Source organism: Typopeltis vanoorti, chromosome 2 (genome assembly GCF_054136105.1).
Source record: "Typopeltis vanoorti isolate ZY-2024b chromosome 2, IOZ_Tvanoo_1.0, whole genome shotgun sequence".
NCBI classification, from domain to species: domain Eukaryota; kingdom Metazoa; phylum Arthropoda; class Arachnida; order Uropygi; family Thelyphonidae; genus Typopeltis; species Typopeltis vanoorti.
In genome coordinates this window covers 114,474,868-114,498,875 of record NC_143550.1, presented here as the reverse complement: position 1 = coordinate 114,498,875, position 24,008 = coordinate 114,474,868, and the positions used below count along the sequence as shown (strand labels likewise).

The 24,008-nt window shown below is 36.0% G+C and overlaps 1 protein-coding gene across 7 annotated transcripts in view; it reads left to right on the top strand.

Annotated features, from left to right (window-relative positions):
- mTor (serine/threonine-protein kinase Tor) overlaps positions 1–24,008 on the top strand; it is an 816,233-nt gene that overhangs the window by 139,553 nt on the left and 652,672 nt on the right. For all 7 annotated transcript variants that reach the window (XM_090412780.1, XM_090412800.1, XM_090412771.1 and 4 more), the window contains one exon: positions 781–864. In XM_090412780.1, coding sequence (XP_090268906.1) covers positions 781–864 — 84 coding nt within the window. The remainder of the gene's footprint in view (positions 1–780; positions 865–24,008) is intronic.

Here is a 24,008-nt window from a genome sequence, read left to right as displayed (position 1 = left end):
TAACGCGATAATGCGTGATCGGCCGTTTGGTGAGAACTCGCAGCGCACGATATCGCGTGTTTGGCAATGAACATATTAATACATTTAGAGCAATTTTGGATTAATGGTAGGATAGCCACATTGTCAGATTAATAGTGACATTGCGTTCCATCACCGTACAATCAGCACTTGCTGATTTTCAACAAGTTCTGAGATATTTCTTCAATTTCAAATAAAATTTCATCATCATATCAAAAATGAATGAGTATTAGGGGGAGCAGATATATAACTGTAATGAAATGGGTGCATTTTTGAAAATTATGGAGACAACCACCGTTTTTGAATAAAAACTTTAGTTTAATATAACTAAAATCTACATTCAAAATCTACATCAAAATCTACTAAAATCTACATAAGTTGAAAAAAAAAACTGAACTTTTAAAAACATAGCTCATTCTGCTGTTTCTGTTATGTTATTTATGTGTTAGCCAATGTTTTTGATTATCCGACCATCTATTGATTCCATTTATGTCAGATAATTTAAAAAATGAACTGTTTTGCATGCTTTTTTTTTTTTTTTAGAGAAAAAAAACAGTAAAGATTGACTTGAATTAATCACAAACTGGTTGTAGAAAAAGTTGAATTCATATTTCACTAGAAAAACTACTGGAAATCAAAAATGTGATAGATTTTTACAGTCTTTTGTATGAAATAATTATTTTGATTTATATATATATTTGACAAGTAATGTAGTTTTCACTTCATATATAATAATATTGTTTGTTTGTATTTCTCTTTTAGTTTCACTTCAGAATGTGATGGAAACTACTGAAGTTGCAAGTATCACATTAGCTTTGCGAACACTTGGGAGCTTTGACTTCCATGGTAATAATTATCTTAATATTTCAGACCTTTCACATCATTATATAAGGATAATTTTTTTAAAAATTTTGATTTTAATATTGCATATTATTATAAATCATAAACATCATTAAATGAAATATAACCGATATTAATGACCTGTTGTTTGATCTTCTGCAGTTCTCCATAACACAGTTAGCAGAAACATTGATTTTTAGTCTTGTAGATAAGCTTATATGTTGGTGATACATAACTGTTAATTTTAATGAAAAAAAACGTATATTATTATATTAACTAAATAACTTACTTCCAATATTTCAGTAATGTTACATTACCATCTTCAGGGAACATAAAAATTAATGAAATGTGAACGCAGGCACTAACACTGAGCAAAAAATGGCTGAAGAAAACAACAACTGAAGTCAGTTCTAGAGTCCTAAAGGGTGCCACCTAGTGGGCCAAATTGGGTATTAATCTTGGCTGTTTGGGCTGATGTTCTAAGAATGCAAGCCTCCCATATTTGGGGTAGTCCAATGCATCCAAATTTATTGAGGTTTGGGGAGTGTTTTAAGGCTGAGACTGATTCTAAGAAAAATCTCTCATATTTAAACTTGCTGCGGTGTAGTAAGGAAGCTTTCTTCCAACGTATTTTATGGCAGGTGTCCAAGGCATGGTCAGCAAGTCCTGAGTGGCTATAACAGTGGAAACGGATATAATTCTTATGTTCAGATATCCTGATATTAGCAGTCCTGCCTGTTTGGCCATAGTAAGACAGTTTACAACTACAAGGGACCTGGTAGTTGTAAACTGTCCAATGTCCCACTCAAAGATACTTTGGACCTCATCCAAGGCAAATTTCCTCCCGATATCTCAGCCCTATTTCAGTTCATTGGCTACGCTATGTAGATAATGTGTTCCCTATTTGGCTGCATAGCCTAGACACACTTGAAAACTTCCTTTCACATCTAAACATCCCAGGATCCAGTTTATCTTAGAAAAAGAAAACAATAGCAATCTCCCTTTCCTAGATGCTCTGATTACACGCCAGCCTAATGGATCCCTGGCTTTCTCAGTTTACAGAAAACCTACACATACAGGTAGATACATTCACCAGTGTTCACATCATTCCCCCCCCCCCTCCCAACAATATGGGATTATAAAACCCTATATAACAGGGCAAAATTAATCAGTTCAGATAACAATGCCCTTACTACCGAACTTATTCATATTCTTAACACCTTTGTAGCCAATGGATACAACTCCTATAAAATCCAAAATATATTAAAACCAGTTAACCCCAACCCCCCTCCCCTTCCACAACAAGGACTACTCTAAATCTGTCACTATTCCTTATATTCGTGGTATTTCTGAAAAGTTAACAAAAATCTTTAAAAAATATGACTTGACAACTTGTTACAAACCATATCAAAAATTGGCATCTCTTATCCACTCTCCCAAGGACCAGCCACTTCCTCTAGACCTACCTGGAGTTTACCAGGTCCCTTGTAGTTGTAAACTGTCTTACTATGGCCAAACAGGCAGGACTGCTAATATCAGGATATCTGAAAATAAGAATTATATCCGTTTCCACCGTTATATCCACTCAGGACTTGCAGACCATGCCTTGGACACCTGCCATAAAATACGTTGAAAGAAAGCTTCCTTACTACACTGCAGCAAGTTTAAATACGAGAGATTTTTCTTAGAATCAGTCTCAGCCTTAAAACACTCCCCAAACCTCATTAAATTTGGATGCATTGGACTACCCCAAATATGGGAGGCTTGCATTCTTAGAACATCAGCCCAAACAGCCAAGATTAATACTCAATTTGGCCCACTAGGTGGCACCCTTTAGGACTCTAGGACTGACATCAGTTGTTTTCTTCAGCCATTTTTTTGCTCAGTGTTAGTGCCTGTGTGCACATTTCATTAATTTTTATGTTCCCTGGAGATGGTAATGTAACATTACCAAAATATTGGAAGTATTAATTAAAGTTATTTAGTTAATATAATAATATACATCGTTCTTTCCTTAAAATTAACAGTTACTGATTTTTAGCTTGAAACACCTTTCATTTACAATCATAGCATGAGAATATTTGTATTTTCAATCAAAGATGAAGCAGCCAACTTGATACAGAGATGGTAGAATCCCAAATTTCAACATCTTAAGTTCATTTTTTTGCATCTTAAGTGCATCTTGATCCATTATTCTTCACCAGGAGTTCATCCCTCATTATCATTGCCTGGTCCTTGCAGGTTAAAAAACATTACCAGCCTAGACCACCTCAAAATTGGTAAAATATTTCCATTATTTCCAAAATTTTTATTTATTTTTATTTTTTTTTTATTTCCATTAAAGAAGAGCATTGTTAATCAGACCAGATTATAATCAAACAGTTTAGGTTTGGACTCTGTGCTTCTTGAGGGGAGATACCATTTTGTTGATCCCCCCCCCCTTGTATCTTAACTTCTGTAAGTCTAGTTCTGTTGGAAAGCATTTGGATTTGAATTCATGACAGAGAGGTAGGTCAGTGATTATGATGGTGTACTGGAGAAATCAAAAGTGGTCGTATTAACTTCTTACAAAAGCAGGATCAGAAGTACTTCGCCCAGGTTGATCTATTGATTCTGTTTGTTCAGATTGTTGAAGTAGACTCCATGTTAATTTTGGGTAACAGTTCATTTGATGAAGTGCTTATCATAAGGACTTTCAAGGAATATTACATATGTTGACACGTTGTTGAGCTTATTCTGGTTTCATTTCATGCAGGACATTTTGAAAGTTGACCATGCTAAACTGTTAAAACCAGTGTTTGTATAGTAACTGGTTCATAGAGCCCACTCCTTTTGTTCTTCAGAAGAACTGTTATAAAAAGAATTGCAATATATTAATTCCTCCTTCATATCCAATGGTTATAAGAATTCCTTCATAAAAATAGCTTTAAGTAGTTGTGCTTCAGCATCCTCTTCAAATACAGAAAAAAATTACACGTATACCTATCCCATATGTGCAGGCATTAGTGAATGCATAGCTAAAGTGTTAAAGCCACTAAATATTTATGTGGCCTTTTGACCCATCAGAAAAATCTCCACATTCCTCATGTCTCCAAAGGACAAGCTCCCACATCTCAGCTATTCAGGTGTCTACCAGATTCCCTGCTCTTGTGGGTTATCATATTTCAGACAAACAGGAAGATCTGCTCTGATTCGGTTAGAAGAACACAAGTTGTATATCCAGTACCTTGAACCTGAACAGTCTTCTAAACTTACAGAGCATGCCATCAACACTAGACATAGAGTTCAGTGAAATAAGACAAAAGTTGGTTCCTAATGGAACGGCTTTACAAAGAAACATATGAAACGTTACTTCACTCCCCTAACCTAAACAGATCCGATGGGCTATGTCTTCTCCCCTTGTGGGAGATAGTACTCTATAAATCAGCAAATCTTTCCTAACTTATAATTGTATACACACACATGCACACACACAAAAAAAAAAAATTTAAGTTAAGGGATATTACATTACATCCCATATTGTTTCTTAGCTGAATTTTTATTGCGGTTTCATGCCGAATATAGAAACTATATAAAGTTCAGCAATTCCAAGCGTAAGCAAATACCTGGATACTGCAGCAACTGACCCTTTAGGTAGTGCAAGCTGAGACAACTCATATCAAAGGTGGAGCAAGATCCAATCACTATTCTTGATCTTTACCCATAATGTGAACTTAGCTCCTAGGAGCTGTATTACTGTTCTACATTATGAGAGAAGGTCACTACCCAGACCGGTTTCAACCTTTATTGAAGTCTCATCAGTGAGTAGGTAGACCTAGTTAATAATACCAAGTTTTTAGCGAACAGAACTTGCATCCCTTCTATGAGAATTGTCAAGAGGTGTCCTAATAAATTACTAATTATATGAAGAGCCAAAGGCTTCAATTCGGCGACATAACTTATTTAAGTTAAGGAGTATTACATTACATCCCATCCCATATTGTTTCTTAGCCGAATAAGAAACTCAAAGAGTTTCATGCCGAATATATAGAAACTATATATAAAGTTTGGCGATTCCAAGCGTAAGCAAATACCTGGATACTGCAGCAACTGATCCTTTAGGTAGTGCAAGCCGAGGCAACTCATATCAAAGGTGGAGCAAGCTCTGATCACTATTCTTGATATTTATCCATAATGTGAACTTGCTGTGGAACCAGACTCACTTTTCATGATTTGCTCAGCCATATGGTGTCAGTCTTAGACTTGACTTTGCAAGATAATCATATTATTTAATTAACATTATTTAAGTATTTTCATAATGCAAAATGTTCAGGCATTTAATTACATCTAAGCTAATTCATGTTTTGAGCTGTGCTAAATAAGCTTAGCACAATGTTATATTATGCGTGCACATCTATTTAAGGGTTAAAGGTTTTGAAAGAATAAGATGTATAGATATGTGTACTCCTGTCCTGTCCTGTCAGGTGTCTTCTCCCTCCAGGAGATTGACTACCATGTGTCCCCATCTCCACCATGTCCTATTCTGTGCCTCTCTGCTGCATTCCTCATACGAAAGAGAGGTCCAGTCTTTGTCTTCCTCTCTTTCTCTTTCCCTCAACAGTTCCTCCGAGAAGTGTCCTTTGTAGGCAGTTATGTCTCAGAATATGTCCAAAATAGCTTTTCTTTTTTATGTGTACTACAGTATTTAATTAAATTGTGACAATTTTAATTTTTGTGTTATAATTACTGGTTTCTTTTGTTAATGAAATTATATTGCGAAAAAACAATAATCATCTTATTAGATGATCACCTATTTAATAATAGATTCTCCGTTACATATATGTGCACTGTCAAAAAAAAACAAAAAAATCAGCTAACGCCTTTTTATTCCCGTATACGGGAGTAGGCGAGGCCATTTAGCCCTATCTAACTTTTGGAGACTGAGTGGGCTGTTCAATCTCCACTGGTACTAATCAGATGGCCCAAGGCTATCACTGTGTAGCTCAGTGGATGTGGCGTTTGCACACCACGGCGGTTGGCTGCACGAAGGAAGACTTGGTTTCGAGTCTAGTCAGCGACTAGAGGAAATTTTTCTAAGTCTTTTTTTGACTGGTTCCCGAGTTAGTCGATCTCTGGCACGGGCAAACGGGTTTTTTCTCCCGGAAACTCGGGTTTTTCGTCCTGTAAACTCAAGAAAATCGACCGTAGAACCCACATTATTTCAGACATTAAATATATTGTGTTAGGGTTAGGGACCACCAGATGGCAGCACATTTGAGCCGTCTCTCTTCACTGTGTACCGCTTAATATGTGCACTGTATACTGTATATATATGTGTAAAGTTAATATTTAACTAAATGAATGTATTGATTTGATTATAAAATTTATTTACTGGAAATGATGACGACTGCATTTTAATTTAAATGTTTTCATGATATGAAAAGCTTATTTGTTTTGCTTGAGGAGTATGAGATTTACTGTTTTCAGATAAAGTGATGTAAGGGGAGCATGCAATGGTGACTCATTTTTCTCACTTCATGACTGAAATGAAAACTGAAAGTGTAATATTGGAGTGAGCGTGTAGTGAGAAGAATATTGTATAAAATTGCTGAGAAAGAAATGAAGGGGAGGGGTTGAAACTTGATAGTATACATTTGTAAAGTCTTTCATATAGAAAGAAAAATGTTTAAAAGTTATCAGTTATGTTACAACAATGACTACCTGTTGGGGGGAAAAGATATGGCAGGCTGAGTTTTTAATAACTTTATTTTTTCTGTATTAAAAAAAAAAGTTCTGAACCTTAAAGGAGATAAAAGGACAGAAGAAAGAAGATGATTGGTTTACATTATGACTTGTAGAAAAAACTAGAGAAAACCAGTAGCTAAAATTCAACTTGTTTTTGTGATTCTTTAAAAGGGAACACTATAGCATTCAAATGAAGGATTTTAGAGAGCTGCAAATAAAACTTCTTTAATAAATTTGTGGGAATGAGATGTTTTAAAATGGGGAGAAAAAATTGTAAATTAGGTGAAGAAAATAATTTATTTTGAATGCATTCAGAAGAAAACTGAAAATTCACTGACCACTTGTCTCTGATAACTCGCCAGTGTCAAGTAGTTTAGTGGATTTCTGGAATCCTGGTGATATTTTCGGTATTCTCAGGTGCAAGTGAAAATAAACAAGTTTTTTCCAATGCTACACAAGCACATCCCTGTCTTATTACTCAGAAGGATGATCCTATTCTCCTTCTTACCTTTTGATATTATTCCATTCTCTAGTCCAAGGGTCTTCAACCTTTCAGAAAGTGTGGGCTGCATTAAAAATTTCGATGAAGCCCACAGGCAACTAAGCTATACTGTGGTATTTAGAATTGTAAGATGCTTTCCAGATTCACAAGAAATGCTGTACATTCGATACTTTACATAAAATCCTATAAAAATAAACAAACTCAGCTTTGAGAGCGTAGGTAGGAGTCGGGTTCATGATAAGTAAATACAATCAATACTTGAAAAAAGATAATTTAATGAAGAAAACATTCATTTTTTACAATGTCAATGGGAAACTTGGCAATGCCTTTCCTTGACCAGCTTGTCGATGTTGGCATCAATGTTAGAAGTTGCTATGCGCAGAGTATTCTCGAGATGTTGGTCCGTAATCTGAGTTCTTGTCTTGGACTTCACATGCTTCATTCTGGAGAAGAACTGCTCACATAAGTATGTGCTTCCAACAAAGCACACATCTTTAAAGCATGCCAGCGAAGATTAGGGAATGCGTCCTCAGAAATGTAGTCTTTGTAAAATGTAAGAAGGGCACATTGAATAATTTTTCTCTCAAAGAATAGTTGTTTTGGAGGTTCAGGCAGCTCCATTTGTTCTGAGTCTGGCATTTCGGCAGCATTGACACTGAATGACATTGAAAATAAATCTGAAGAAAACTGTTGGTTACGAAAATCACTAAATCCCTCTTCGAACTCACTTCGCAACATGGCTAATTTTGTAGTGTATTCATCAAGAGACGAACAATTGGACTTAGCAAAAAGCTGAAAATGACTCAAGAATTTTTTTGCAAGTTGTGCCTCCCAAAGTTTGAGCTTGGCCACAAAAGCTTTGATGTAATCAAATACAGTGTGCACCAGTTGATCTTTGGATTGTAGCTGTGTATTTAGGTCATTCATATGCAACGAGATGTCGGCCATAAAGGCAGTCTGTCATTCACTTCAAATCGTTAAATTCTGCAATCGGATTCCTCTTGGTTTGCATGAACTACTGTATATTGCTCCTTAAGTCAAAGACTCTTTTAAGAACCTTCCCTCTGCTCAACCAACGCATATCGCTGTGATCTGCTTCACACTCTTGGGTGAAAAACTCTTGGAATTGATGATAATTCAATCCTCATCATCAAATTCCTGACATGTACCCTCAAGCGGTGTACAGGATATGATAGTACTACATGAAAAATTTACATCATTACTAATTTCCTATCTACAATTTTCCTCCAAATCAGTCTGTTACTTGTCAAGACGCCAACATTATCAGACCTTATATTTCTTTCGTCTAAGGCACTTTGTACCGTATCAATCCACCTATATCTTGGTCTTCCTCTGGGTCGTTTTGCTGCCAACCTGGCAAAGAACACTTGTTTTGTTAATCTTTCCTCGCCCATTCTGTTTAAGTGACCATACCACCTGAGATTAGCTCTGCTAACGCAGTCCTGGATGCTGACAATGTCAAGTTCTTTCCTAATATCCTCGTTTTTAATATGATATTCCGATTGATGCCATCCGTTCACACCTCTAATCTTTCTCAGGACTCTCATATCTGTGGTCTCTAGTCTTTGGTGAAGTGTTTTACTTCTGACCCAGCTCTCAGATCCATAAGTTAAAACTGGTTTGACTGTCTTGTATACAACTAATTTAGTGTTCCGACTAATTTCTCTCTTATTCCATATGAATTTATTCAATTGACTTCCTACCATACCAGCTTTGTTGATTCTGTTGTCTATTTCCATATTTAATTTACCATCTTCACTAAGAATCGTGCCTAAGTAGCTGAAATGTTTTACTTGTTCCACAGGTTCTCCGTTCACAGGGCAGTTGACATTTTCAACGATTCTGCATATTTTCATTGGCTTGCTTTGTCTTTTTATTGCTGACCTTCATACCATATCTATTACAACAGCTATTCAATTTAGTCAGGGAATCTTGCAGACTTGTAGTGGATTTAACATCATCCGCATAAAGCAAAAAGCTGATATTAACATCTCCAATTTTGATATCATGTTTAATACCACTTTCCTTCATAATGTGATCGATATAGATAATGAATAACAGAGGGAGTAATGTACATCCTTGTCTCACACCAGATTTAACATTAAACCATCTTCCTGTACTTCCTTCAATTCTAACTGCCTGACTTACAACTCAAAGAAAGACTAACTATCGCTTGATATAATGCCCCATTGACACCATATAACTGTAGTATATTGAATAGCTTCTCTCTTGGCACCTTGTCATATGCCTTTTCCAGATCGATAAAACTTAAATACAGATCTTTGTTATATTCCCATGCTTTCTCAACTATTTGTTGTAAAGTGAAGTTCTGATCCTGACAGCCTCTATTTGGCCTGAATCCAGCTTGTTCTTCACCAAGCTTTTCTTCCACAATTCTTCTCAACCATTTCTCAAGTATACTTGCATAAATCTTGCCCGGAACACTCAGTAGGGAAATACCTCTGTAACACATTCAGTTTTATTTCCCTTTTTTATATATGGGTACTATGAGAGCTCTACTCCAATCATCGGGAATTCGTCCCTCTGTCCAGGCTTTCTGAACTATGCAGAGCAATCACTGTAAGACTTTTATACCACCATACTTCAGCATTTCTGGTCAGATATCATCTACTCCTGCTGCTTTTCCACATTTCAAAGCCTTTGATAGCTTTTTCTACTTCAAGTATGGATATGTATTCCTGATGTTGACGACAGTCACAGTAACTTTCATAACATTCTCAAATCCAATAGTTTTTGTACAAAAATTCTTCTAATGGATTAAACAGTGGTAATGGATGAAATCTTTTCCTTCTGGTGTGCTTTCCATTGCAGTGCAACAAATCATTCTTTCCCAGCATAGCAGGGGCACCATCAGTTATCACACCCCCGAGGTTGGTTTAGCCTGGATCAAAACGCTGCACCTTTTACTTGAAGGCTTCAAGAATATCAGTGCCTTTCATTGTTTTCTTCATAGGTATGAGCGCTAGCAGTTCTTCTGTCACATTGAATTGTTGATCAATGCCACTGACAAAGATAGCTAGTTGTGCTGTATCTTTCATATCTGTGCCCTCATCTAAAGCAAGTGAATATGACGTGAATTCGGAGAACATTTTTTAAAGTTCCTTTAATGTCATTGGCAAGTTTTTCGACACATCATGCTACAGTTACCCCAGACAAACTTGGTTTTTTTAAACACTTTCTTATTATTTGGGCACAGAATTTCCTCAGCAGCGATGAGACACTCTTTCACAAACTCTCCATCCAAGAAGGCTTTTGATTTTTTAGCAATTTTTTCAGCTATTACATAACTTACTTTAAATGTACCCTGCTGGCATTTTAAATCAATTTGGAGACGGTTCACTTTGTCCACACAAAGCTGCCCTTGAAGGTGATCGAAATTGGATGCATGCTTTATCCCATAGTGTCGATTTCTATTGTATTCTTTTGATACTGACACTAACTCACGACAAATTAAACGCACTGGCTTATTGTCGATCAGCACAAAAAAAGTGCAAATTGGTCCATAGATGCCATAGTGGTGGAAGGTGAACCCAAAAAATTATCCAGAATGGCCATGTAACGGTTATTATCCACTGAATATGTCTAGCACTAATGAAAAAAGTCTGGCAATATAAAACCACAATAGGCTATGGCTGACACAATGAACTTGTGTGCGCTTATTCACGAATATCACACTGTTCACGACTGACTGACCATGGAGGAGATCCTCTTGTATATATAGAGAATAATGAAGTATTGAGAACTTCGAGATGTATCTCAAAGGCGCTAGAACAAACTACTGCTTCAGTCATCTATCTGTGACGTTAGTACTAGTACTTAAGTATTGCTTGGCGCTGGCAGATGGCTGAAAAAGCATGTCTGTTTAATATTTATTTTTATAGAGGATTTTATGTAAATTGTCAAATGCACAGCGTTCCTTGTGAATCTGGAAAGCATCTTACAATTGTAAATACCGTAGTGTAGCTTAGTGGCCCGCGGGTTTCATTGAAATTATTGTTTATTTAATCACGTTTTAATGTTAAGTAGTTATTTTTTCAAAATGGCCGGAGGGCCACAGCAAAGAGCTGTGGGCCACAGGTGACCCACTGGCCATGCATTGAAGATCCCCTGCTCTACTCAATATCAGTTTTTCTCTTCTGGGGATGATTGATTTTCACATCTAGCTTCTCTGTATACTGCTGTAACCTGTATCCTGGCAAAGTATGACCTTTGCTGTCCTTGTGTGATAAAGCCCCAAATCAGTCAATCGATGTAGCTTATTTTGGCATAAAGATAGCTTCCTCTGCTCCCACTTTGGTCATAACCTCTTAACATTTTATTAATCCTAAATCTGACCGGTTTTGGAATATTGATCTCTCATTTGGGGGTGGTGCACCCAAAATCTCCTTATAAATTCTTGACATGGCAGCAGAATAACAGTTGCAAAGGATATAGTGGAATTATTGAATGAGCACTTTATCAGCATGTATCATACTGGTGTAAATAATGCAGTGCGGTATATAAAAGGGAAGCATTATTAGAATTAGAAGTGAAAGAATTAGAGGTGTATCAGGTGTTGATTGGGTTAAATTTAATAAAGCTGTGGGAATGGAGACCTATCATCATGTATTCTTAAGGAATGTGCACCACAGTTGGCAATGCCCTTGACCTGATTATTTAATGAAATTGCAGTGGGTAAGGTTCCTAAGGAGTGGAAAGAAGGCAGAATAGTACCACTGCACAAGCATAATTCTAGGACAGAAGTGTCCGATTATAGACATGTCTGTATAGCTGTAGTTGTCAAGGTGTTGGAGATATTGGTTAAGAATAGAATACAGGATTGGATTGATGGGCATAGCACTCTTTATAACGATTAGCATGGATTTGTAAAGGGTAGTTCCTGTTTTAGCAATTTACTTGCATTTTATGATAGAGTAATGGGTGTGTTAGATAAGGGAGAATCATATACAGCAATATTCTTGGACTTTACAAAAGTATTTGATAGATTATCACATAAGTTTGTGTACAAGCTGTAAAGGATGGGAATAGATAGTATTGGTTAGATGGATCAGAGATTGGCTCTCGAATGATACCAGCAGGTTGCGTATGATGGAGCAGTATCTCAAAAAAGGAGGGTAACCAGTGGCGTGCCCCAGGGTTCTGTTCTTTGGGCACCTTGCTGTTTAACTGGTCTGTAAACAATATATATAATGTAGACTGACTGGTATCTTCAGTTGTTTGCTGATGATGCAAAGTTGGGAAGAATTATAAGTAGCACTGCTGATGTTAATTCCCCTTCAAGAAGATTCGAATAGACTTTTGACTTGGACAAAGGAGTGGGGTTGTAGTTTTAATATCAATAAGTGGGAAGGTGTTGCATTTTGGAGTTCAGAAATATAAGGCTGTGTACTGTATCAGTGGTGCCATACTGCAGGAAATGGATGAGATTTAAGATTTGGGAGCGATGGTTGACAGTAGACTGATGTTTAGAGAACATATTGCTAGTGTTGCAAAGGGTGCACATTGTAGTGCTGCTATGATAAAAAATACTCTAACATGTAAGGATAAGGAAGTGGTTGTCCCACTGTATAAAGATTTGGGAGCGATGGTTGACAGTAGACTGATGTTTAGAGAACATATTGCTAGTGTTGCAAAGGGTGCACATTGTAGTGCTGCTATGATAAAAAATACTCTAACATGTAAGGATAAGGAAGTGGTTGTCCCACTGTATAAAGCACTGGTCAGGCCACACTTGGACTATTGTGCTCAAATCTGGTCACCTGGTTTTCAATGTGATGTGGAAACATTGGAGAGTTTCCAGAGATGAGTGACTAAGACAATAATCAGGACTTTGGAATGCTGACTATGGTGAGAGAGGTTGAAGAAATGTGGATTGCAGAGTTTAGTGATAGGAGGAAAAGATGTGATACGATAGCGACATTTAAGTTAGTGAGAAGATTTGATTGGATTAATCCAGATTAGATTATAAAAAAGAGTAGAAGTTGAGAGGGGGGGAAAACCAGAGGCCATTCCTGGAAGTTATGAGTGTGGTGAAGAGGGGTGTGAGGAGTAGATTTTTTACATGGAGAATTGTCAGTGAATGCAATGCATTACCAGAATGTGTTGTTAATGCAAGGAGTGTTAAGGATTTTAAGATTCAATATGATGAGAGTGCAATATTATTGCACCCTCCACTTCATGGAGGATGCAATAATAATAATAATAATAGGCATTATATTTTTGTATTGTGCCTTTTTTTTTTTTATAGGTACTTTTGCGGGTGTTGAACTGGTGCTGAACTGGCCATTATCATTCCTCCACTTTCCTCTAATCGTTTAAGAACACTATCAGCCACTAGTTAACATCTATACATGGTTTGACTCCAAACATGTTGCAACCACTTCTGTCTTCATTCCATTTTGCCTCTTTTCTTTGGAGCAGCCTATCCCATGCTGGTTTTTGCAATGAATGCCACCCAACTTTTCAAGAAACGTGTTAACAGATTCTTTCTCCTTAACTACTTGCCCATGTATGGCACCGTTGTGTTATAGGTCTGGTGACTTGTGTATAGTCAAATTTTCTTTCTTTCTTTCTTTTTCTTTATTTTTTTTCGGTGATCTTTGAAACTTTTGTATTCTTTAAAAATAGCACCCCACCCATTTTGAAATGTTCCTAATTCCAGTTTTATATCTTTACTCAATCTCATATTTTCATTTTAAATATAATAATTCAATGAAAGTAATATTTTTATAAGTATTTTTCTGAACTTTTTAATATATATTAGAAAAAAGAATTGGTACACTTTTTCTTAACTGAAAAATCACCATCTATCTTTACTGTTCAAACTATATTCTGCATGATTTCTTCAACAAGGATGGTACCCGTGTTTTTTGTGATAAGCTTTCATGATGCCTAATCCTGACTTCTTTCTGTTTTGACTTTCTATGGTTTAAGATATCCTTGTCTCATTGTGTCATTCATCTGGCATCTTTACTACTCTCTTGATCCAGAAAATCATTCTGAACTCTTTGACTTCTTATCCTTTAAGCTTCATTTCTTAGTCCAACTACCATAACTGTGAAGTCATCTTCCTTGGTGAATTAATATCCACAACTCCATCCTGCTCCATTTCCACTTTTCAATTTCACTGACCAAGCTGGAAGAGATATAGTTTATATTTGCAGTGAGTAATAATCTAAAACAAATTCATTTACTAACCAGAATACAACCTTCCCCCACTCATCTATCAGTAAATTAAATTATATTTGACAAGAAATTATATTTTGTTTAATCCTTTACCCATGTGTAAGCAAATAAAGTTTGCACTCGAAGTATCTTCATGACTAGGCTACTTCATTTGAGTCACCTTAATGGGAAGGGCTACTAATACCTGAACTGGTTTCAACCTTTATTGAGATCTCATTAGTGGAAGCTAGACCCAGGAAGATCCAAAGTCGGATTAATGCAGAAGTCATATTTTCCATATACGAATCAAAAAAGGTGTCTCACCTTATTAAGATGCTCTGAGACCTCCATAAAGGTTGGAACCTGTCTCTGTAGTAGCCTTTCCAACATTGCTTTTGCATTATGGGATAAAGATATGAAGTCAATGGTCTCTATGCAATTTTTTGTCCAATATAATTTAGTTTGCAACCAAGTGAAAAAACTTTCACCCAATATTCCAGATCTTTTCCTGACTATTTCTACTTCCAGGTATACTGTTGTATTACATCTCTTGGTAATTCAGATCATAGTCTTATCCAGGTTTTATCCCTAGCAGAATGCCTTCTCCTCAGCCTTTAATAACTTCATGTCCTTTGGGAATTACAGCAGTGCCAAGTGGGAAGATTACTGAGACTAAAACCTCCTTTCTATGGTCAGACTGCTATTGATGTTCTCCAGATTGAGATACATCTAATTTTTGTTACAGAAATTATCCATGTTGTGAAATGAGTACCTTCCTTTTCCCACTCTGTTCAAAATTTCCACTCAATATCCAAACAACAATGGTTTTCCAAGAAATATTCTAGGGCAGTAAAAAAAAGAAAGAAATAACTTATCTTAAGCTTCAGACAAAAACTCCAACTTCATTCACAGCTGAAGCCAGCAATACTTGAAAAACCATTGTTGATGGGCTAAGTGTGACTCTGAAAAGGCTAAACATAAAAAAAAAAAATGTGCCAGTGATAGCTGTTGCCTTCTTGTTGGGAGCAGTTTCTGCTGCTTCTCTGTCTTTCACACAGAGCTTATCTCCTGGAATCATGCTTGTCATCTAACTTTTGCATAGATGTCCAAGGTAAATTACTCCCTCTTTACTTGGGAAATGACATTGGCTTTCCATCAAAAAATAGTAGAAGAATTTTGAACAACCCAGATACCAAAAAAAAAGGCTTCTTGTCTTAATGTTATCCCACCAGTTGTGCTCTAAAGATGTGCTTCTGAACTAAAACCTATTCTCTGTCATCTCTGCACTGCATTATACTCAGCTTGCAACTATCCCAGAGCATGGAATCAAGCCCACATGCAGCCAATTTTTGGAGGCAGAGAAGGAAGGAAGTATGACAGGTGTCTCTCATCAAACCATCAACCTGATAGTTATTGTTCTTACTTCAGTATTGTCTAGCGTGGTCATGAACAACCAACTGGTCAGTGACTACAAATATTGTGGATTTTGCCAATCAAGATCCACAGTGAATCACCTGCTCTTGAATGCATGCAATGGAAAGGTTTGGAGAAATCTATACTGTTGTACTCGATATGTCTAAGGCATTTGATAGGATTTTGCACTGATGCCTTCTCAGCAAATTGCCTTCTTATAGTCTGTCTTCCTCTTTTGTTATTGGGAATATCTGTTTTCTCTTAGGTCATTCACTGCTTGCAGCAGTGGAATCTGGAAATTTGACAAATTCAGGAGAATACTATCTTTGGTTCCATGGCATGTGTTAAATGGGAAGGATATCAGCAGTGCATGTAATCTTTAAAAACATGCTTAAATGATGCAGTATCTGAATTGGTGTCCCCCCCCCAGAGCTTGAAGAACAAATAGAATGGGAGTGAAATGGATGTGCAATCTCATTAAACAACAGATCTGTAATACGAGTAATATGTACATATGAGTATTGTACAGAAATCTAAGTTGGAGTATGAAAAGAAATTGGCTGCACAGGCTAAAGGCAACCCAAAAGAATTTTATCGTTATGCTGCAAGTAAAAGAAAGAATCAGGAAGAAAGAATAAGAATTTGGCAATTGGGACAGATGGGATATCAGAACATCTATTAAAGGAATGTTCAGCCAAACTGGAAAGATCCTACAGGAATGGAAAAAAATGTATGATAATCCCATTGCACAAGGGTGGTGTAAAGACTGATGTGTCCTGTTATCAACCTATAAGTATCTCTGGAGTAATTGTAAATATTTTAGAGAAGTTACTAAGAACTTGCATACAGAAATGGTGGACAAACAAGATTTAGAAAGGAACAGCATGGGTTTATGAAAGGGAGATCATGTCTGGACAATATGCTCATATTTGATAATGTTATGGCAGATTGGATAAAGGAATGGATACACTGTAATACCGTTGGACTTTAGTAATACTATTTTTTATTTAAATCAAGCGAACAACTAGTTTCATCTTCTTAGACTTCATTGGGTGCATTACATGAAAAGAGACATACAAAAACACATAGTTATAAATTAAATTGCCAATGTATTACTGATTTTGAAGGCGTTCCAGATAGCACGTTATTGTTAGGCATGTGCACATGGTCATGATCTTGTGAACGTCAAATTTGGATAACAGCACAGTGACAATCAGGAAGATTATAGGTGAGGTTAGTGTTTAGATGTAAAGGATTGAAGACAATTTCGTTCCAGATGAATGGGTGAATAATAGAATTACTATTATTAAAGTCAGTAGAATTAAGAACGTGATTAGACAGTGTGCTAGCTCTAGTTCTACCATAAGTGATGTCTCTCATATGTTCTTCGAGACATAATTCAATGAATTTTTCAGTGTGGCCAAAATAGGGTATGTTGCAGTTGCACCAAAGATCGTAAACACCAGGATATTTTAAGCTGTTATGTTTTTGTTTAGGTGTACTGAATAAGAAATGGAGCTAGGGCAGAGGAATGAAAGAACTCACGATTTTAAATTTTTTGAGAACTTTAGCTAATTTAGGAGAAACGGAGCTGATGTACAGTAGAGATATATAGTCTTTTAAATTATTTCTATCTTCGATATGGAGAGGAGGTGGATTAAAGAGTAGCTTTCTAACTGTTTAGAATAACCATTTTTATAAAAGGTTGTAAGACGAATCTTCACAGAGGAATGCAGTGAGCATGTTTACCTAATGTAGAGATAATACCAAGTTTTTGAGGCAGATAATGATGGGATTGTGCATGAAGATATATATTGGTGTGAGTGGGTTTTCTGTAAATGAAGATCTTCAATTTTTCATTTACATGAGTGAGTTTGACATCTAGGAATGGGAGAGTGCCATCAGCTTCTAATTCTGAAGTAAATTGTATTATTTTCAGGTATTGACTGTTGTGATGGTTTCGGAACTCTTTTAAGGAATCAGGTCCATAACTCCAGATTAGGAAATTATCATCTATATATCTCTTCCATAAACTAGGCTTTAATGGGAATAAGGTGATAGCTTTTCTTCAAATGGTTCCAAGTATAAATTTGGTAGTATGGGGAGGGGGAGGGTAAAGGATTGCCCATAGCTAAGCCAAAGTTCTGTTTGTAAATAGTATCTTTGAAAAGAAAATAACCAGAATTAACACAGTGGATCAGTCCAGACATAATTTTTTTTTGATAACTTATCCTTTAAAAAAGAATTTTTATTAATTCATAAGGAAAATACTCCACTTCTTAAACCCATTGTAGAAGGCATTGATTCTCCTACATATAAGCAGGGCCGGCTCTACCAATGGTGCAATGCGTGCATTTGCACGGGGCGGCAATTTATGGGGGGGGGGTGGCCAAAATGAAAGTGAATAAAATGAAGATGTGGAATAAATAATAATAATACTGCATAAGATCGCAGTTTTTATAATAAGTTGACTAGTGACTTATTATGTCCATGATGCTGTTTCTATTTCCCACAATCCGTCGACCAATGATACTTGCGTAATGCTCTTCAGTAATCAAAGCTATGCGAGTCATTCTTCGCTTACTCTCTTTCCCTTTCTCTCTCACCTCTCCTCTCTATTCTTTGCATATGCAACAATGAAGTCTGCAATAAAACTGCATTTAAAAGTTTATTATGCAATATTATATTTTCATCTTGTGCTTGTTAACTTACTATGAATTGAATTTCCCACTGTTAGCTGGTGTTAAATTCTGAATGAGAAGAATTATAATATAATAGTATCTCATTCAAAGTTTAACATAATCTGCCATTCCCAAGACCAATTTTGTTCATCAGAATAAATGTTAAAATATTACCTACTGTTATGTGCCACTATTTTGTATAATATATTGTAATATATTTGTAAAAACTTGTAGTTGTTAGTTGTATTAATCATGCTAATTCTCAGTATTGTATGCATACCATGTGAACTAAACACGGGAACTTGGAACTTAATCCGATTATATGAATTACTGCCTAAGGCAAGACACGTGTACTAGAAAACGAATCATATACGAAGTAATTGAAATTTCCATTAGATTCCTTCTCTTTGAGTAACGGCTGTCGATACTGTAATCTACAGAACTTTTCAGTTGTTTTTGAGCGTGTATTAAGGAAAGTTGATTTTGCTCAGTGTTAGTGACTGTTACAGTGATAAGTTTTTTTTAGAATTTTATGTAAATTAGTAGTTAGTGCAGTGTTTCAACCCCCAGTAATTACTAAATAATACCACGCTAATAATAATATTTTATTGTAGGGTTTAAAACAATTTTAATATTCAAATAGATTACAATGTCTGATAAAAGAAAAAACTATCAGGTGCAGAATATGCAAACGGAAACTGGAAAAAGAACGTGATATTCAAAAACAAAGCCGGACTTTACTTAAATATCTAAAAACTGAATCAGCTGATGTAGGGCAGGAGGAAATAAGTAAATGTACTGAAACCAATGATTCTGAGCTAATGGCAAGTACTTCTAACTCGGATCCCAGTAACATAGACATTGCAAGGAAATCTCGAAAATGAAACTGATATGACAATTTCCGAATCTAGAGATTTAAGTGATGAACTTGATAGGTACACTGATCCAGCTAGATGGAATCCTTCTTTAAGCGATGCTGAAAGACTGGAAATTGTAAAAAAGGGCCCACCAGAGAAACCAAACAGTGATTTCATTTTTTGCACAGCTCTAATGGTAGGAAATTTTTATTAAATTTTTACACCAGGGAACTAAGCAATGGAGAACATATTAATCGATCATAGTTAGTGTATTCAAAAGAAAAATATTCTGTGTTTTGTTTCTGCTGTAAGTTGTTTTCCTGTAATATAATGTCATTCACTACTGATGGATATAATGATTGGGGTCATTTGTATGTGTATCTTAATGAACACGAGAAATCTAAAAACCATTTGGAGTCCCATAAAAAGAAGATTGAATTATTGTCCAGGCTTAAATTAGAACAGACAATTGATTCAATGCAACAAAAGTTCTGCATTGAATCAATTGTCTGTTTGGAAGAGCATAATAGAATGCCTAATTGCTGTTGTCCAGTTGTTCTGTCGTTCCACGAAATGCTTACCATTTCATGGAACATCTGATAATTTATATGACCCTAACAATGGAAATTTTTTACAGCTTGTTGAACTGATTGCCAGATTTAACAGTGCTGTGTCTGAACATTTAATGAGAGTAGCTTGTGGTTCATCCCAACATTATCTTGGGAAAAATATTCAAAATGAATTGATTGCTCTCCTCTCTGGAACCATAAAAAAAACAAATAATTTCTATGGTTGAGAAAGCTAAATATTACAGCATAGTTGCAGACTGTACTCCCGATGTAAGCCACATTGAACAATTAACACTAATTGTAAGATTTGTTAATATGGATCCAAATGATATCAACATTCATGAACATTTTCTTGCTTTCATTCCTGTAGAAGCCACTACAGGCTCAGCGTTAACCGAATGTATCATAAGAAAATTATCAGACATGAATATTCCAATCGCAAACATGCGTGGCCAGGGTTATGACAATGGATCGAACATGAAAGGAAAGCATTCAGGAGTTCAACAAAGCATTAGGGACTTGAACTCAAGAGCTTTTTATATCCCTTGCTGTTCTCATTCCCTCAGCTTGGTGGTCAATGATGCCGCAATGTCATCTAGAGAAGGGATTTCATTTTTTGAAACAGTTCAGAAATTGTATGTGTTTTTCTTAGCGTCAACACTGCGTTGGGGAATCCTTAAGACACATATTACAACCCTAACGAAGCCATTAAGTACAACTCATACTTAATGGCTGGTAATCTAGAATCGATGCTATTCGTCCTTTAAGATACTATATTGAGGAGTTATATTATGCACGGATAGAAATTGCTGATGATGAGGCAAGACACAAAGCTGAAACCTCTGCTCTAAAACTTAGAGACTTTAAATTTTTATGTTGTCTGGTTATATGGCACTATGTTTTACATTAAATTAATGTTGCAAGTAAACTGTTGCAAAGCATAAAGATGGAATTGTCAAGTGCCATAACAACATTGGGTAATGTTCTCAAAAGTCTTAAGAATCTCAGAAATGATAAATCATTTCAAAATTTTCTTGTCAATGCTACAACATTAGCTGAGAAAGTCGAAGCTGATGCTGATTTGAAACCAACATTCGAAAGTACCAGATTTCATCAGCAGAAAAAGCATCATGATTATGAAGCAAGAGATGAACCTATTTTAGATCCAAAAACAAAATTCAAAGTTGAGTTTTTCGTTTTTATTATTGATGTTGCAATTAATTCTATTTTAGAAAGTTTCGAGATTGGGACATCACAGTTCACAATTTTCATTTTTATATAACATCTCTAAATTAAAATCTGAGACGACAAATGAGCTCTTAGACAATTGTAAACCTAGAAGCCGTTTTAACACATGAAGAAAATAGAGACATAGATGCAATTGAGCTATGTGATGAACTGAAAGTAGTGTCCAAATTAGTACCAGAAAATATGCCACCAATTGAAGTTCTTCGTTTTATTGTTGAAAATAACTTTGCTCCGAATGTCGCTGTCACCCTAAGAATATTACTGACATTGTCTGTGACGGTTGCAAGTGGTGAGCGTAGTTTCTCAAAACTGAATCTTATTAAAACATACTTAAACTCAACAATGACCGAAACTAGATTGGAAGGACTTGCCATGATTTCAATTGAACATGAAATCGGTCAGAAATTAGACTGTGCAGACCTAATTTCTGATTTTGCAAATATGAAAGCAAGAAAAGTGTATTTTTAATCAGTAGATACTAAAAACAATATAAATTCTAATTAAAATAATGTGAAAATAGTGCTAAAACTATAATGTGTACATTCTATAGTTAAGTGTAACGCAACAGTTCACCATACAAGTGAAGATCATTCCATATATGTAAGTAATAATTTATAACTACATTTCATTTAATTGTCAATTGATGAAGTCGATGGTTTATTTTATGAATATACAGTATTTTAATCACTTTATGAGTGCATTATTATTAATGGTACTATATTTAAAATTAATGGTCATGAAACTGATGTTGAACATAATGGTTTTCAAAATTCCAAAAGTTAATTTGAGGTTGGTGCTGGGGCAGCAAGTAATGGGTTGCACGGGGTAGCAAACGATTCTAGAGCCAGCCCTGCATATAAGCTTTCAAAATATTTCTAGCCTTATAGAATTATATAAATAATTATATAAATATAATTATAATTATATAAATATATTAATAGCCAAAGTGTGCCAAAACACTTTCTACCTACAAAAAGAAGGCACAGCCATGGGCTCACCATTATTCCCCCCCCCCCCCCAACAATTCTTTTATATGGAATATTTTGAGTGGTGTATTCTAGATTCCTCTCCTTCAAAACCTAAAGGCTGGCTTAGATATTTTGACGATGTTTTCGCTATCTGGCCCATGGCTGCCAGACATTAGACACTTTCCTCGGCCACCTAAACAAACAACACAAATGCATACAATTCACAATTGAGTTTGAAAAACAGAACACACTTTCGTTTCTAGATACACTTGTCACATATCTTCCTTCTAGCATCTTTCCTTCACTGTTTACTGGAAACCTACACATACTGGCCAATATATACTCATAAATTCCTACCACCACCCAACACAAAAACTAGATGTCATTAACACACTAAAAAACAGGACTTGGATGATTTCTCCAATGAACAAGCACTTAAAGATGAATTAAAAGTCATCACCAATACCTTTCTAAAAAATGGCTGCAGCCAAAATACCATGAACAGAATTCTTCACAAGACCTCACTTAAAAACAAACATAAACTAGACTACAATAAAACTGTAACCATTCCATACATTAAAGGGATATCAGATAAAATAAACAGAATACTACAGAAATACAACCTTAAAGCCACCTTTAAACCTGCAAAATTAAAGAACTTACTAACTCATCCAAGGATTCCTTCCTCCGCTGGCCCTGGAGTATACCGTATTCATTGCATCTGTAATTTGCCCTGTATAGGGGAAATGAGATGCACAATTCCTATCAGAAAAAAGGAATATAAATGACACATTACATTTAATAACTATGGTAAAGCTGGCCTTTCTGATCATACCCTGAACACTTTACATAGCATTGTCTGGAAAAGCACCTGCTGTTTACATCACACCAAAACTTTGTGCAAATGTAAATTTAAGGAGGCCTGTGAAATTCTTATCAACCATCCTATTCTTAACAATAATGATGGTCTAAATATCTCAAGAATATGGAAGACACATATTCTACCCATATAACTTTTCTCCCTAAGAGTTAATCATAAATAGGACTATAGGTAATCTGGGATCTTAAATCTAATATATGGGCAGGTAAGTGGAACTGTTGGTTCGGTGTTGCCAAGTGGAGGTTTTGAGATTTGGTAAGCAACAATGGGATGCAAAGTATACACTTGGTGGGGAAACTTTAACAGAAGTAGAGGAGATGAGAGATATAGGAGTGATGGTGGATGGGGACCTGAAGTTCGGGGGCCACATTGCACGGGTTGTGAAGACATCACATCAAATAATGGCAATGATGCGGAGAACCCTGACATGCAAAAATAGAGAGGTTATGATTCCATTGTATAAGGCCTTGCTCGGGCCTCATGTGGATTGTTGTGCATGGATTTGGTCGCTGGGTTTTCGTGGTGATGGGGATATGATGGAATGGGTACAGAGAAGATTCATCTTCTCTGTACCCCTTCAGTCAGTGGTCTTTGGAATGTGGAGTACGAGGACAGATTAAAATAAGATTGAGAGAATGTAGGTTGCAGAGCCTCATGAATAGGAGGAAGAGGGAGGATGTGATTGAGACATAAGCTGGTCAGGGGTTGTTATCAGGTAGACATGGAAGAGATTTTTCATGGAATGGGAGAGGGGAGTAGAACACAAGGGCATTGCTGGAGACTGTATAAGGAGGGTGTGAGCAAGGAGTGAGAAGCAGGTTCTTTGCATGGTCAGTGGTTGGTGAGTGGAATGCATTGCCTGAGTATGTTGTGGATCAGTTGAATCACATTGAATCAGTTTAAGACGCAGGTGGATAAGCATTGTATGCAATAGTGAGTACCTCCTACGATGAGTCTCTGACTCCATGGAGGTCAAATGATGATGATAATAATAATAATATAACAATTCTCATGTTAAATTAGGACATCATTTTTGCTGTAATAAAACTATCTGTATGAAAAAATTTTTTTCTCTGATGTTGTCTTAAATAGAATATAGCTT